Source organism: Nycticebus coucang, chromosome 16, assembly GCF_027406575.1.
Source record: "Nycticebus coucang isolate mNycCou1 chromosome 16, mNycCou1.pri, whole genome shotgun sequence".
Taxonomy (NCBI): Eukaryota; Metazoa; Chordata; class Mammalia; order Primates; family Lorisidae; genus Nycticebus; species Nycticebus coucang.
This window is the reverse complement of record NC_069795.1, coordinates 29,556,011-29,572,866: the sequence shown is the minus strand read 5'-3', so window position 1 is coordinate 29,572,866 and position 16,856 is coordinate 29,556,011. Positions and strand designations below refer to the sequence as shown.

The 16,856-nt window shown below is 34.8% G+C and overlaps 1 protein-coding gene across 1 annotated transcript in view; it reads left to right on the top strand.

Moving 5' to 3' along the window:
• Positions 1 to 16,856, top strand: part of LOC128567666 (multidrug resistance-associated protein 1-like) — a 103,420-nt gene that overhangs the window by 38,913 nt on the left and 47,651 nt on the right. Inside the window, exons 8-15 of the mRNA XM_053565080.1 lie at positions 1,233 to 1,370; positions 2,718 to 2,864; positions 6,842 to 6,926; positions 7,016 to 7,082; positions 7,527 to 7,653; positions 11,836 to 12,012; positions 13,110 to 13,277; positions 14,538 to 14,700. Coding sequence (XP_053421055.1) covers positions 1,233 to 1,370; positions 2,718 to 2,864; positions 6,842 to 6,926; positions 7,016 to 7,082; positions 7,527 to 7,653; positions 11,836 to 12,012; positions 13,110 to 13,277; positions 14,538 to 14,700 — 1,072 coding nt within the window. The remainder of the gene's footprint in view (positions 1 to 1,232; positions 1,371 to 2,717; positions 2,865 to 6,841; positions 6,927 to 7,015; positions 7,083 to 7,526; positions 7,654 to 11,835; positions 12,013 to 13,109; positions 13,278 to 14,537; positions 14,701 to 16,856) is intronic.

Genomic DNA, 16,856 nt, shown 5'->3' with positions numbered 1-16,856 from the left:
TCTCATTGGGGAATAGACCAGAAAATTGTTAGAGGTGGTCCAAATGGCAATTAGGATACTTTGAAAGTGCAAAGAGTTGGCATCCTTGGGGTTTGATAACATCTGTCATAATTATCTCTTGGGTAATACTGATAATTGCTATTATTTATCAATTTTTTTGAAATACTATACTTATCATTTTATATCTATTTTTCATATAATTCTCATAATTCCCAAGAAAAATATTTCTCATTCCCATTTAACAAATTAGGCAACAGAGACACAAAACAGTTGAGCCTCAGGACTAAGTGTACAGAGACAGTGAGAGTATATTAAGATTTGGGAGAGAGATTTATTTTAAGGAATTGGCTCATCTGATTGAGGGGGCTGGCAAGTGTGAAAGTAGCAAAATTCAGACTCTATTCTTGCCAACGGGAGATTCTTCAGGAATTGATGCTGCAGTCTTGAGTCTAAAGGCAGAATTACTTCCTCCGTAAGGGCCCTCCATCTTTCTTCTTAAGACCTTCACCTGATCTGACAAAGCTCATCCGTATTACAGATGGTAGGTAAATCAGCTTAATTCAGAATTTACTGGTTTAAATGTTAATTACATCAAAGAAATACCTCACGGCCACATCTAGACTATTGCTTGACCAAACAACTGGCCACCAGAGTCCAGTCACTAGAGCTGGAAGTTGAATATAGTCTATCTCATTCTAAAATACATGTGGTAGCCAGTAGATGATCCTGCTCCCTGACATTTTTTTGTCTCAGACAACAGTTCACAATCTCAAAACACCAGTCACCTTTCCGAGAATAGTTTAAGGTCCCAAGGCATCTGTCTTGAAGAAATTGGGATGCCAGGGGAAAAGTGTAGCTATGAAGAAATGGGAAGTAGACAGCAATGGGGGATTGCACTAGGAGGAAGAGTGACAGAATTGGGCTAGGCAGAAACTGCTATGGAGCTCGTGCCTAGAGCTAGAATGTTACCAGAGTCCCGCTCAGAAATAAGTTACTGAAGGGTTTGAGGGGCATAAGGCTGGAGAGGGATGATTCCTTCCTCCTGTCCTACCCTCAAGCTCCAAAATCTGTAATTCAAGGGGATATTCTGACTTATAGTAGAAGCAGTTTACTCCTATTTATGAGTGCACCATTATTTTTTACCTTCACGTGTATGTGTGGTGTATATATTTGTGCATTTTTTTCTTCTATGGTATGGACTGCCAAAGAATCATTGTCTGAATTTTTTACAGATCCTCAAGCTTTATGTTTGGGAACCCTTCTATCAAAATAAGATTATTAAAATTCGAGATCAGGAATTGGAATTTCAAAAATCCGCTGGGTATCTTGCCGTATTTTCTAGGATGGCATTAACTTGCATTCCATTCTTGGTGAGTATATGTATTTCCTGTTTTCATTTTCAACTTTGATTTACAGATTCACTTCCAAATGATCTGGGATTAAGGTATACAAAGTGAAGTTTTCTATATATGAATTGAAATTTTCAGGAAATACATTTATTTATTTATGTAGATTAGAGAACAAAAGCTTTAAAGAAGAGGAAATATGTATGTTTTCATTGGTGTGTATTTTTTGTATATAGTAAGATTTTTCTTCTTTGTAATTTTCTCACAGATTGAACATATATATTTCTTAAAAATATTAAGAATATTTCAGAGTTTAATTCCAGCTCTAAAATTTAATAAATCCCCTTTAAGCGGTGGTCAAGTCTGCATTATATGGAATTGGGAAGAGAAATAACATTTATTGTTTTCACTGCATATCAGACAAGTTATCAACATTGTCTCATTTCATTCTCACAATAATAAGGCATTATTTTTCTCATTTCACGAGAGCAAAAGGAAGTCCACACTAGTCTAAAAACATGTTCACAGTTAAAGAATTAGGATTTAGAGATAAATTGATATGAAATAAGCTTATTCTCTTTCTACTCCACCATGTTGACATCGAGAATCCCATGTAGTTTAGAGTATGAATCACCTTAGGATATGAAGCCCTGGGCAAAAACCAAAGGACAGGCAAGCCACATATAACTACAGTGTCATTTCTAATCAAAATTATCACTCCAGGAGATGATGGGAGTCACGGAAAGTCCTCTATGTCTCCCTTGATAATTTCAAATATCATTATATATATTTTTTTCATTTAACCAAACATTGAGTATTGTTGAAGTAAAAGCAACATTTGCATTTGGAACAATGTGGTAAAAATGTCCAAGAAGTGTTAGCTTAAGCCAGTTACACGATAGTTATATACTCCCGTGCATGAGTGAATTTTTCTGTCTTTTCTAAATGAAACTTATAAGAGCAAGTCTAACTCTTATAAGCCGTGATGTATTCAGATCTACTTCAGTTAATATAATGACACAAGGAAAGCATAATTATTATATATAAGTTAGAATGTATGCACACACAACAGGAAAATAAGTTTACCTAAAACTTCTGCATTTTAAAGAAAAACAAACTGATATGCATTTAAATGGGAATACTAATTCAAGTAAAAATATGACACATCTTATAGAAAAGAGCTGGCCCACATAGACTCAAGGATGTCATTGTCCACAATTTTATGGTCTGTACTACACATATATTTTATGTTCTTCAATAAGAATACTGAATCTCAGTAAATAAAACAATCATATTAAGATTCTTTTCTAATGTGGAGGACTGTAACTCATTATTGTCAGTCAATATTTGAAAAATATCTCTATTTTTCAGGTGTCTCTGGTGATCTTTCAGGTTTATTTATTCCTGGATGAAGAAAATATTTTAACAGCCACAAAAGTGTTTACATCTGTGTCTTTGTTTAATATTTTAAGGATTCCTCTGTTTGAATTGCCAGGGGTGATCTCAACGGTGGCCCAGGTACATACTGAGTTTCCTTAAACTAAGGATCATTCCTTTGAGGAAATCTATGTTTTGGATATTTCTTTGCCTTGGTTCTTTACTTATTTCACCTTTTGTGGTTATTTAATGCTGCCTGGAAAGTCAGTCTCCCTGAATTAATGAGTAATAAAGAACAGTATAGAATGGAAGGAATCTTGTCTTCCATGCTTATGCTTTTTTCCCCATCAATGTGTCTTTTAAATATTTCAATATGTTCTATTGCTTTGCTTGTTAAGTTTTATTTTTTTTTTACTTAGTTTTTTAAAAGTTGGTGTTAACAACTATGCCATCACAAGATTCATTTTCTGTTTTCAGCTAAACATTTATAATTAGGAAATTTGTACAAAACTGGATTGAATATTTCCCCAAACTTCAGCAGCATTTCATTTCTTTTTTTTCTTTTTTTTCTGAAAATGACAACTGTTATTTATTTATTGAGAATATTTATACAGGTTCTTCCTGGGCACAGAGAATGCATTTTTTTTTAACTTTTTTTTTTATTGTTGGGGATTCATTGAGGGTACAATAAGCCAGGTTACACTGATTGCAATTGTTAGGTAAAGTCCCTCTTGCAATCATGTGTTGCCCCCATAAAGTGTGACACACACCAAGGCCCCACCCCCCTCCCTCCTTCCCTCTTTCTGTTTCCCCCCCATAACCATAATTGTCATTAATTGTCCTCATATCAAAATTGAGTACATAGAATTCACGCTTCTCCATTCTTGTGATGCTTTACTAAGAATAATGTCTTCCACGTCCATCCAGGTTAATACGAAGGATGTAAAGTCTCCATTTTTTTTAATGGCTGAATAGTATTCCATTGTATACATATACCATAGCTTGTTAATCCGTTCCTGGGTTGGTGGGCCTTTAGGCTGTTTCCACATTTTGGCGATTGTAAATTGAGCTGCAATAAACAGTCTAGTACAAGTGTCCTTATGATAAAAGGATTTTTTTCCTTCTGGGTAGATGCCCAGTAATGGGATTGCAGGACAAATAAGAACGTACCTTGGGGGAAAGACTCCCTATTCAATAAATGGTGTTGGGAGAACTGGATGTCTACATGTAAAAGACTGAAACTGGACCCACACCTTTCCCCACTCACAAAAATTGATTCAAGATGGATAAAGGACTTAAATTTAAGGCATGAAACAATAAAAATCCTCCAAGAAAGCATAGGAAAAACACTGGAAGATATTGGCCTGGGGAAAGACTTCATGAAGAAGACTGCCATGGCCATTGCAACAACAACAAAAATAAACAAATGGGACTTCATTAAACTGAAAAGCTTCTGTACACCTAAGGAGACAATAACAAAGGAAAGAGACAACCTACACAATGGGAAAGGATATTTGCATATTTTCAATCAGACAAAAGCTTGATAAGTAGGATCTATAGAGAACTCAAATTAATCCACATGAAAAAAGCCAACAATCCCATATATCGATGGGCAAGAGACATGAATAGAACTTTCTCTAAAGACGACAGACGAATGGCTAACAAACACATGAAAAAATGTTCATCATCTCTATATATTAGAGAAATGCAAATCAAAACAACCCTGAGATATCATCTAACCCCAGTGAGAATGGCCCACATCACAAAATCTCAAAAGTTCAGATGCTGGCGTGGATGTGGAGAGAAGGGAACACTTTTACACTGCTGGTGGGACTGCAAACTAGTACAACCTTTCTGGAAGGAAGTATGGAGAAACCTCAAAGCACTCTAGCTAGACCTCCCATTTGATCCAGCAGCATTTCATTTCTACTGAATAAATAAGCAGGGAGAAAAGAGCCTTGATAAAATCAGACTGCCAGCAAATCACCTGTACCATGCCTGCTTATAGCTATAATCTCCAATCTATATACAATAATTGGATGGCTGTAAAGCCACAGAGAATCAAAAAAAGCTATTTTGTTGATACTTTTGTCCTGAGATCTACATAGTTAAATTTCTTGGATGGCAAGTTTTATAACAGTTGTCTGGGCATTCGCCACTGAGTCCTTTTCCTCAAGTCTAGATTCATGAACAAAGTGAATCTTTGCTTATGATTCAGTTTTTTGATCTAAGATCTTTGCCTTTGTCTTATTGTTATTATTTGAATAATAACATAATTGAACATAAAACATAATTGAACAGTAAAAACAAACTAAGCCATTTTGTTACATCACACTTCCTTTTTTTTTTTTTTTTTACTTATAATAACCAACAGAGGGCGTGGAAGAACTATTCATGTGATGCTTTTAACACTTGTTTTCACAGAACACTTCTCCCAAAAATGTCAGTTAGGAGGGGTTTTTTTTGTTGTTGTTTGTTTTAATTAGAATCCAGGTAAAGGTCTGGTTTCTGAAAGTGTTTCTCAACTCCCACTGATATACTGCTGCCTTCACTTAATAAATGATGAGGCCAATTTTCCTAAATGAAAAAAAAAAAGGAATAAGCTGTACTAATATGAATGACACACTTGATAAAAAACTACAAACTAATTACGTCTTTTTTGTTAACAATAAAAATCTCCCAGTTCAAAGTAAATAGAAATGTACTATAACTTTCTTATAAGTCAGTTTCAGCAAAATAAGTGTGATTTTATTTATCCTAATAGTAGTTAAACATTTTATAGCTATTTTAAGTTAATATTTTTCTTACTAAAATCGTTAATTCTGTTTATCATTAGCAGCATAATTCATTCCTCAATCTCAAAATTGCTTTTAAAGCCTAATCCTTCTAAATTACAGTAATATATCACATTGTATCTGCTAATAGGATGGCTATATCAAGAAGTCAAAAGATCACAAGTGCTGGCAAGGAAATGAAGAGAAGGGAACCTGGGAATTTTTATATTCTGTGGGTAAATGTAAATTGGTACAGTCATTTATGGAAAAAGTATCAGTGTTCCTCAAAAAATTTAAAATAGCAGTACTATATGATCCAGCAATCCCACTTCTGGGTGTATATATAATGGTAATAAATTCACTATCTTGAAAAGATATATGTTGTCTGATGCTCACTACAACATTATTCAGTAACCAGCATATAAAATCAACCTGTGTCCGTTAACAGACAAGTGAATAAAGAAAATGTAAACACACACACACAATGTTTCAGCCTCCATAAAGGATATCCCGCCATGTGTGACAAATGGCAGAATATTAAACTAAGTGAAGTAATTCAGACAGAGAAAGAAAAATACTTACATAGGGAATCTAAAAATGTCTAAAGTCATAGAAACAGGGAAAGAGTAGCTCGGAAGTTAGAGGAAATGGAGAGATATTGATCAAATAGCACAAATTTCAGTTGTAAGTTCAGGAGACTTAATATATATCATGGTGACTGTAGTTAGTAATAATGTGCTGTACACTTAAAAATACCTAAGAAAGTAAATGTTAAACATTCTCACCACACACAAGGAACAAAAGATAGCTATGTGAGGTGATGATATGTTAATTGTTTGTAAACATTGTTTCAAAATATACATCAAAATATATTGTACACCTTAAATATAGGCAATTTTGTCAAGGATACCTCACTAAAACTGTAAAAACTAATCTTCCTATAATTATCAATTAAGCAGTTATTATGTTTTTTCTAGGATAACAAGGAATTTTTGTTTCTTCTCATAGTTCCCAGCATAGATGACATTAGTTTTGATCTTAAAACTGCTCTTTCTCTTTAGGAATAAACTTATTCATAACATTAAAACAATTTCGACTATACCTATTAGACATGTCTTTATACAAATATCTTTAGTTTTCATAAAAAGTTTTAATCAGAACATAATAGATCAGTAAAAAGAAATTAAGCCTTTTTTTTACATCACACTTTTTTTTTTTTTTAACTTATAATAACCAACAGAGGGCATGGAAGACTATTGATGTGATGCTTTTAAGATGGGTTTAAAAGGTCAAGTAATTTCTACGTGAACTCCAAATAAATTCCATCTGTGTTTATTTTCATAGACAAGAATATCGTTGGGTCGTTTGGAAGGCTTTCTCAATGCTGAGGAGCTTCTTCCTCAAAACACTGAAATGAACTACATAGGAGGTCAGCCCTTTGCATTCAATATTTATTTCACTTCGGAGTTGAAGGTAATTGCTTCTAAAATGCATCTTTGTATTTTTTCTGCTTCCTAGATTATGCCATTGGGTTCACAAATGCATCTTTCTCCTGGGATAAAACAGGGATTCTAGCACTAAAAGAGTAAGTTGTGAATTAGTGAATTTTTTTAAACTTTTAATATTGGTTCTATAATATTTCATATTTTTATGTTTTGCATTTTTAAATAAGATGAATATATTTACATTAGTAAGACTGTTTTATTTTAAACCTCTCACTGTATCTTTTGTTTTCCTGGTGATTTTATTGTCACCAGCTGAGGATTGAATAAGATAACGTGCAAAGACCTAGCTTATTTCCTGGCACTGAGTGATAGTAAATGAAAAAGATTTTCATTTCTACTATCTGCAGCACTAGACTGGGCATTTGTTTGCGTTTTTGAAGGCTACGTGTTTGTAGAAAAATGCGAAAAGCAACAATTTCAGGGATGACACTCATTGCTGTGTACAGTGACTTACCTAGGAACACACATTAAAAACAACCATAACAAAAATTTCCACTATCATCTCTCTCTTTTTTGTCACACAGATTGAACATAAAGATTCCAGAAGGAGCTTTAGTGGCTATTGTAGGGCAAGTTGGGTCTGGAAAATCATCTTTTCTTTCTGCCATTCTGGGAGAAATGGAGAAGCTTACAGGAGTTGTCCAAAGAAAGGTAAAAACAACAATACGTTCCTTCAAGATTTCCTACTGTTAGAGGCTGTAGCCAACTCATCATTAGTGCCAATAAAAATTTATCAAATTAAACTGAAAATGCAAGAATTTAATGGGCATTTTTAGTTTATAACAAGCATTTCAATTCCATAGAATCAATTAACTACAGATGGATTAAGAACAGAATTCTGTCTGCCAAATGCTTCGGCAAATCATTTATGAATGCTTATGGTAATTGTTTGATGTTATTAACTGAATTTCAACCAATTAATAACAAAGAAACAAAGGTGATTTATATTGTAATTTCATTGGGTTTCTAATTGTCAGTCAGCAAGGTTCCCTTGTTAATTACAGTCATTTCATTTCTAAGAAGTCTTAGAACTGCTCACAGGTAGGATCTTCAACCTAGAAGAAATCTCAAAAATAATAGTATTAATGACTTACATTTAAGAATGAGCCTTTGGACTGTGGGGAGGTCTACTGTTAGTTAATTGTCCTTTTCTTAAATATTAATAAGAATAAAAATTCAACAATTTCTTAATATAAAAGTGTTTCCTTTTTGAACCACTAGGCTACCCAATGAGTTTTTCCTTAGAGTCCAATCCATCCTTCTCACTAGTGGCAAAATTAAGCAGCTCTATGTATCTGCAACCAATTTCCTTTACCCAACTTTTTGGGAAAAATCAACTCTAACTTCCTTTTTCTTTTCTTAGGATATATGTTTCCTTATACCCTTATATCTTTCCTGATACCAATCCTTTTGTGATTTATTATTTTTTTTCAGCACTACTGATACCTAGTTTAAGATCAAGTACACAAATATCACTCCTATGACTTTTTCTGATGAGATTACACTTGATGAAAACCAGTACTTTTTAACCTAAAATATACTGTCTTTGTATCTCTATGTTGTTCATAATGATTGCAATCAGACATTTCTCTATCACTGAAGATGACTGTAACTTTCCCTAGACCAGTGAATATCCTTTAAAAACCTAGTAAGAGTCATAGCATATTTTTATTTTCACTAAATTTTTTCAGCTATTTTCACAAAGCAATTATTGCACACATACTATGTGCCTAATATTTAGCAAAAAAACAAACATGCATAAAATATGCTCCTCCCCTTTTATAATCTAGTGAAAGAATATCAAGATCAATTATGAGAAATGTTTAAATCATACATGAAAAATTAAAGGATAAAACATAAATTTTGCTTTGAGTAGTTAGAAAATGATTCAGAAAGGAGATAGCCTTTTATTTGATCTTGAAAAATAATTAGGAATCTGTAAAGATAAAAATGATGTCAGTTCTAGAGATGCCTTGATGCATTAATAATGGTAATGAGCTGAAGAGGCTGGGGTGAGGATCGCGTAAGATAATGCACAAAGACCTCGCCTAGTTCCTGGCACCGAGTTAGCTAGCTGCCTATGAATATGCATGATTATCACCATCTTTATTCTGATTGCTGAGGCTCTCATGGTAAGGTTTAGAAATCATTTTTTATATCTTTGAATGTTTATAAGTAAGAAAGTGTTCACAGTCATGAAAGGAACCATAACAATTCCATTGCTAATGGTAAAAAGCAGAGCGAACACCCTTTCTTTATGTTAAAATTATAGATGTCTAAGTCAGAAGACATTAACTGTCTCTATTACTGATCACTTTGACCTTCAGGAAAGCTTTTGCTAGATCAGTGGCAGGATTTGAAGTATCACATTCTCATTTGTTTCACCAAATATTTTTTATCCAGAAATTATGTCATCCATAACATCCCTAGTTAAGTTATCATAACAATGGCATGACCAACTTCACATTTAAAGTTTTTTAGGTGGTTGTGTGCACATCTTCCTGTTTTTCAATGTTTCAGATGATCATTTTTTGAGGTATAGTTTGTATCACAGTGTTTACACTCTACGACTGCCTATTTTCCCTAAGCTTTCTCTAAGGACCGCTTGCTCTTAATATCAAGGGCTGAGACTAGGCATTATTTATAAAAAGTGTTCAGTAATCAGTGTTCTGTGATAGAACATCATAGATTTGGACAGCATTTTTGGCGTGGTTTTTTGTTTGTTTTGGTTTTGGTTTTTTTTTTTTTTTTTTGCAGTTTTTGGCCGGGGCTGGGTTTGAACCTGCCACCTCCAGCATATGGGGCCAGCGCCCTACTCCTTTGAGCCACAGGTGCCGCCCTGGACAGCATTTTTGGACTAGCAACACTTCTATTGTCATTTCATTGTTAAGAATGCAACAAAAACATATTTTCATTTGTATGTGAAAGGCAAATAATAATTGTAATAATAATAACAAAAGAAACAAATACATCTCTGTGAAAATTGATCAGCTTTTTTTCAACTCAGATAATACCAATACAAGGCTATCACTCTCAACATAGTATTTAGTTTCTGTTTTATATTGTGTATCATTTATGTCATATATCATATTCTTCAGTCTTTTCTGCCTGTGTTCTTTCTCCTTTATTCTGCTTAACTTGCTTAATATGTAGCTAGTATTCAAAATATGTATCAACCCTGGACTGATTTAATATGTGATTTTAAGCAAAGGTTAGATCATTCACTTCACAAGGCAATTCAAGGGCAATTACTTTTGCGTTCAAGATGAGGTCAGATCAGAATTATATTGTTTTTGATCAGAAGCCATTCTGTGTCTTACATACTCAACAAAGAAGAATGGAAAGTTAATCTTTGATCTTTAAAGTATTCAAATCAAAGTGTTAATAATTCTTACATACATGCCTACATCAGGAAGTACTTTAAATGTCTGGTATTGTTACAGAGTAGGGAACATGCTCCTCATTCAATATTTGGGTGTAGTCTGTGGGGCCTATGGAGAAGTAGGGCTCTAGTTAAAGTACCATAGGTTCTTCTCAGGGAAAGAAGGGTTAGTTAAGAGGATAGTTTATGCAGCTGACTGTCACATATTGAGTAATCATTTCGAGCCAGAAAATCATCAAATAATGAATTTGGGAGCAGTGATTAATATAGAAGATACAGGAAGTACCATCCAATCCCTCTTCTATTAAGGACTTGCCACCCAACTATAGCAGTACAATCAGCAGCAAGTCACCCTCTTAAAGATTGGCTTTTGCTGAAGACAACAACCGGGGTCCTGCTTTTGTTTAGCCTAACACAGGACAATTCTGATGGGTGATATTCTTCCATGGTTCTCTGGAGGGATGGCCAAAGCCCTGTTGGGTCTACATCACAGTGTTACTTTTCCTTCTACCTAATCTTCCTCCTTTCCTTCATCGATTCCCAATAAATAACCTGCACCCCAAACTCTGTCTCAATGCTATAGACTGAATCGCGTTCCCCCAAAACTTATATATTAAGTTCTAATCCCCAGTACCTCAGACTGTAACTGTATTTGAAGATAGGGTCTTTATAGAGTTAAGTTAAAATAAGCTCATTAGAATAGGGCCCAACCCTGTATGACTGGTGTTCTTAAGAGAAAAGGAAATTAGGACACAGATGCTCACACAGAGGGAAGACCATGTGAAAAACGGGCAGCTGACAAACATCTACAAGCTGAGAAGAGCAGCCTCAGACAAAATCAGCCCTGCCGATACCCTAATTTCAGACTTCTAGCCTTCAGAACTATAAGAAAATAAATTTCTTCTATTTTAGCCACCCACCCAAAAGTTATTGCAGCCCCAGTAAACTGATACACTCAGCACCTGCTTCCAGAGAACACTGCCAGACGTAGATAAATTTGATAGATGCTATAATGAAAGTAAATAAAAAGCACAAATTAACTTATTTGAAGGAAACTCGAATAAACATATATAAAATTAAAATAGAATACCATGGTCTATATTTTTTTAGTTAAAAATTCTGTTTATTTTTTTAAATTTCTTTTTTTAATTAATTATTTTTATTAAATCATAACTTTGTACACTGATGCATTTATGGGGTTCAGGGTACTGCTTTGATATACAATGTGAAATGTTTATATATAACTAAGTAACACATCTATCACAATTATACTCATTTCTTAATAGTTTTGAAATGTACCATTGCATCATGATGACCTTACCTAAAAATTCTGTTTCAATATTAAAGAAGGCAAACTAGAGACTAAACATGTTCCTTCCATATAGTAAGCGCATGCAGCTTCTCTTTGTCTCTTGTTAAGAATTTTTTTTCTCTTACTCTTTCTCTTTTAGGGCTCTGTGGCTTATGTTTCTCAGCAGGCCTGGATTCAGAATTGCAGTTTGCAAGAAAACATTCTCTTTGGCTCCATCATGCAGAAGCAGTTTTATGAGCGAGTATTGGAAGCCTGTGCTCTCCTTCCCGATTTGGAGCAGTTACCAAATGGAGATCAAACTGAGATTGGAGAAAGAGTGAGGAGAATACAGTTTATCATGTGCAGGAATAAGATTCCATTCAGCTGCTCTAATCAAATGTTTCTAGTCCTTTTACTGAGGTCTTGGGGAACTGTATAACTTTGCTACACTATACAAAAGAGACAGTAGTATTAAGGACAAATAATTTTATATAACTGACTATTTGGAAACAGATTAAATGCTCTCAACAGACCTATGAGTTGGATGCTATTACAATCACACACACATCCCATTTCTTTATTGATTCATATGCATAACACACAAACATATCTATGCCTCTCTCCTTTGCTAAACCTCCTCGTGACACAGACTCTGCTTCACTTATCTTTGAATCCCAAGTGCCAGTATAGCACCAAGAATATAGTCATACTCGGGAGATGTTTGTTGAGTAGGAAGAGGGTGAAAAATGCAAAGAAGCAATGGTATTTTACAATTATAAGTCATTGGCTAAGTTCTGTGCTGCACTGAGAGCTTTTAAGCCAGATCTGTAAACATTAAATATAAAATAAATCAAGCAAATTGGGCCTGGACCCATAATTCTCCATACATGGCTGTACATGTCAACTTTAATTCCCACATGGAGTGATGAATATTCCCTATTCTTACTTTTCAGTGCTGTACTTTTGCCAACAAGACTTGTACTAATCTTTCTACAGGAGAAAATAGGACATGTTTATTACTGCTTCGGTAATTTAGCTATTATTCTCAATTTCCTATGTGTCGATTTAAAAATAATCACAAGTGTCAGTGTCAGAATAAGGTTGGCAGCCAAAGTCTTGTTTAATATTCCACAGGCATGACTTTTCAGAGTTTGGGATTTGGAAATTCTTTTCTCCCTAATTGTTAGCATCTTGTTTTGACAGTAAGCAGTCAAGAGAAAGCAGATATATCTGCTAATCTGTACAAATTAATAGTGCTAAGAAGTGGAAAGGGAGTAGGTCCAGGAAATCAGGAATAAAGACAAGTTAGAGCGTTCATTTCGGGTTGTTTTCTATGCCTGCTATGAAGTGTGGGTAGCATTTGAATGTAACCACGTGTGTTTTGATATTTACAAACTCTCCTTCTGTCTTGTTTTTCTCCTGCTCCATTTTCAGGGTGTGACTGTAAGTGGGGGCCAGAAGCATCGAGTCAGTCTGGCCAGAGCTGTCTACAGTGGGGCTGACATCTACCTCCTGGATGATCCCTTATCTGCCGTGGATGTTCATGTTGGAAAGCAGCTTTTTGAAAAAGTGATAGGGTCCTTAGGCCTTTTGAAAGATAAGGTAGCCAAAGTACCATTTTTGCTTTGTTGGAGGTCCAGGGGAGATACTCTGCCTAGCTTTGTGCCTAAAAGTCTATTTTTTTCATTTGTTTAAGCTAAGTAGTCAAATTTCACATTAAAAATAGGATGCTTATATTGCTTATTTATAGAAAATTTTCTATGAATATTTTGTAAAGTTTTACCTATAAGTTGACTCTGGTTAAATTTTATATGATTATTACCTCATTGACTGATACCATACCCTCAGGTGACTTATGTGTCATAATGAATTGTTTATAATTTACCTGATCTTTTTGGAAGTTATATTCAAGGCACACTGCTTTCTAAAAAAATAGAATCATCTTATTGATTACTTAAAATCTGCTACTGTTAATATAGCAGTAATAAGGATTCAACTGCTTTATGAAGGGGCCAAGAAGATAGGAATTAATATTTACCAACAGCATGCCATATTCAACACCTTAAATTAGTTCATTTAGTTCTTACAGCAAATCATTATTCTTTTACATTTGAAGGAGTTGAGGAACAAAATCACTTGATATTGGCTGCTCAACTTAAGAACAGCAGAGATTTTTTTAATAGTATGACAAAGAAGCCATACTCATTCCTTTAGGTTTATGAATTTACTGATATCAAGCACTCTGGAAAAAATTAGTGTATATAATTATAAAATGTGTGCCTCAGTAAATAATATTCACTTGTCTTAACTTACTGAGATGAATCTAAGGTTACAAATGTCTCCTTGCATGTATAAAATAATATGAGTGAGTTAAAAATAAAGAAGGGATGGCGCCTGTGGCTCAAAGGAGTAGGGCACCAGCCCCATATGCCGGAGGTGCTGGGTTCAAACCCAGCCCTGGCCAAAAACTGCAAAAAAATAAAATAAATAAAATAAAGATTATGAGTTACAACTTGGATCAAACACTTTTGTAATGGAACCATACAATTCTAAAAAATTGGCAAGAATTACATATGTGGGCCTATCTTGAATTTGCTATGAAATTAATTTATTTCTAATGAATGAAAAATACCTGAAGCAAGGTTTTAAATCACATTTGCAAACTATATTTTCCTCTATCCTCAGGTCATTTGTCATTCATTGTGAAATATATAGATGCTGCCTTACACTGGCATTTGCCCAAAATTACACACTGAAAGAGTAAAGATAAAAAAAAAAAAAAAAAAGGACTGCAACTTTCTTTAAAACAGATTATTTGCGATATCTTTTGTAACCTACGGAATAAAACACTTTATTTTACAGACCCGCGTTTTAGTGACAAACAACCTCACACTTCTGCCACAAATGGATCTTATTGTTGTAATGGAAAGTGGGAGGATAGAGCAAATGGGAACCTACCAGGAGCTGCTCTCTAAGACCAAAAGCTTCACTAATTTGCTTCAGGTCTTCAGTGAACATGAACAAAGTAAGGACACAAAGAAAAACAAACCTACCCATTATGCCTAACCATTTTGAAAGTCCACTAACTGCCTTTCCTCTTGCTATAAATTTTCATTTATCCTGCTAAAGTCAAGGGCTGGGTATCTGCCTTTCAACAGGAAAGAAACAATTGCCTTGTGATGCATCAGCTAAAAATCTAGCTCATTTATGTTTTTTTTTAAGTTTCGAACGCCCCAAATATGTTTCTTCATCTATGAAATAAGAGATCAGATGATTTTTAAACTCTATTCCAGGCCTAGAATATAATGGATCTCAACATTCTACCTACTTTTTTTTTTTTTTTTGGCCAGGGCCTGGTTTGAACCCGCCACCTCCGGCATATGGGGCCCGTGCCCTATCCTTTGAGCCACAGGTGCCGCCCCATTCTACCTACTTTTAAATTAAGAAGTGGGAGCATAAATCCATGGGCAATAAATATTACAATACATATTTTAAACATATAAGTTCATACAGTGAGTTGAAGAAAAGAAATAAGAAAAAACTACCTGGGGAAAAGGCACAGGGGAAAATAACTGCCCGAATTTAAAACATTAACAATTGGTTTTATTTATTAATTTTTGTTATCATAGTCCTAGAATTTTAAATTAAGATTCATAGACTTTTTAAAATAAATAAAATGGTTTTGTCTTTACCTGATATATAGGACAAAGGGATGTTTGAAATCTGCATCATCTAAATATTCCACAGAGAATGTTCCTTTTCTGCTCTGAACGTTGGATGATGCACCGTCACTTCTTCACAAATATAGAGGTCTTCTCAAGTAGACCATTAAATCACAATTTTTTTCTCACACCTTTCCAGAATACTTTTGTGAACTTACTCTAAAAGCAGTTAACCATTTTGTAATGTCAGGATGAAAGAAGAAACATAGATCTATGTCTCAGCATTTCCTACATGTACTGTTAACTCACTTTATACTGTACCTGGATGTAAAGGTCATAAAAATATGAAATTAGTCTATACCAAGCTCAGGGCAACTGATTACTTCGATGTCATGAGATCTTAAAAACAAAGTTATTTTACTGATCTGTTTCTTTTTGGAACCTAAGGTCACACACATTAGTTGTATACTACTATTTATTATTCCTTATTTTCACTCCTTTCTTATAAATATTCTATTTGTAGTTACCTCCAAAAATACACAATGCATCCTCAAGTGACAGTAACCATTCTTAGTAAAGGAAGCACCTCCTCTTTTCTCAATAGCTAGCAACTTTGGAGATGATTCCTTGCCTTCTCACACAGGTTAATTGTTAATAATAATTCATGCTTCCCATGTGGGAAAGAGATAGCTGGGAGTGTCTCCTAGGACTAGAGAGAGCATGGAGTCTGCCACTGTCTCTATCTCCAGCACTTATGAAGTCTCATCCTAGAAAGATAACAGGTGCTTGGGTGGCACCTGTGGCTCACTGGGTGGTGCACCGGCCCCATATACGGAGGGTGGCGGGTTCAAACCTGACCCTGGCCAAACAGCAACTAAAAATAGTCAGGCAATGTGGCGGGGGCCTGTAGTCCCAACTACTGGCTGAGGCAAGAGAATCACCTAAGCCCAGGAGATGGAGGCTGCTGTGATCTGTGTGATGCCACAGCACTCTACTGAGGGCAATAAAGTGAGGCTCTGTCTCTAAAAAAAAAAAAAAAGGAAAGATAACAGGTGCTCAGTAGATGTTTTTTAATCAGGTGAATCTAGAAGTGTGTCTCTTCAGGGGTAACAGGATGATTTAGAATGGCCTTTTCTAGACGGGCATTGTGGCGGGCGCCTGTAGTCCCAGCTGCTCATGAGGCTGAGGCAAGAGAATCGCGTAAGCCCAAGAGTTAGAGGTTGCTGTGAGCCGTGTGACGCCATGGCACTCTACCCAAGGGCGGTACAGTGAGACTCTGTCTCTACGAAAAAAAAAAAAAGAAGAATGGCCTTTTCTTGGCCATTTATTTTAAAGGAAATGTGAAATACAGATTGCATTATTTTGGAAAAAATACAGCTCCCAAAACAGGAGGCATGTAAGTTTTAAATTTAATATTTTGTTTACCATAAAATATGAACACTTTATCTTTTGAAAGTTGTAGAATTTACTATTGTTTAAATCCCTGTTTGAGAAACAAATCCCACCTTTCTTACATTTA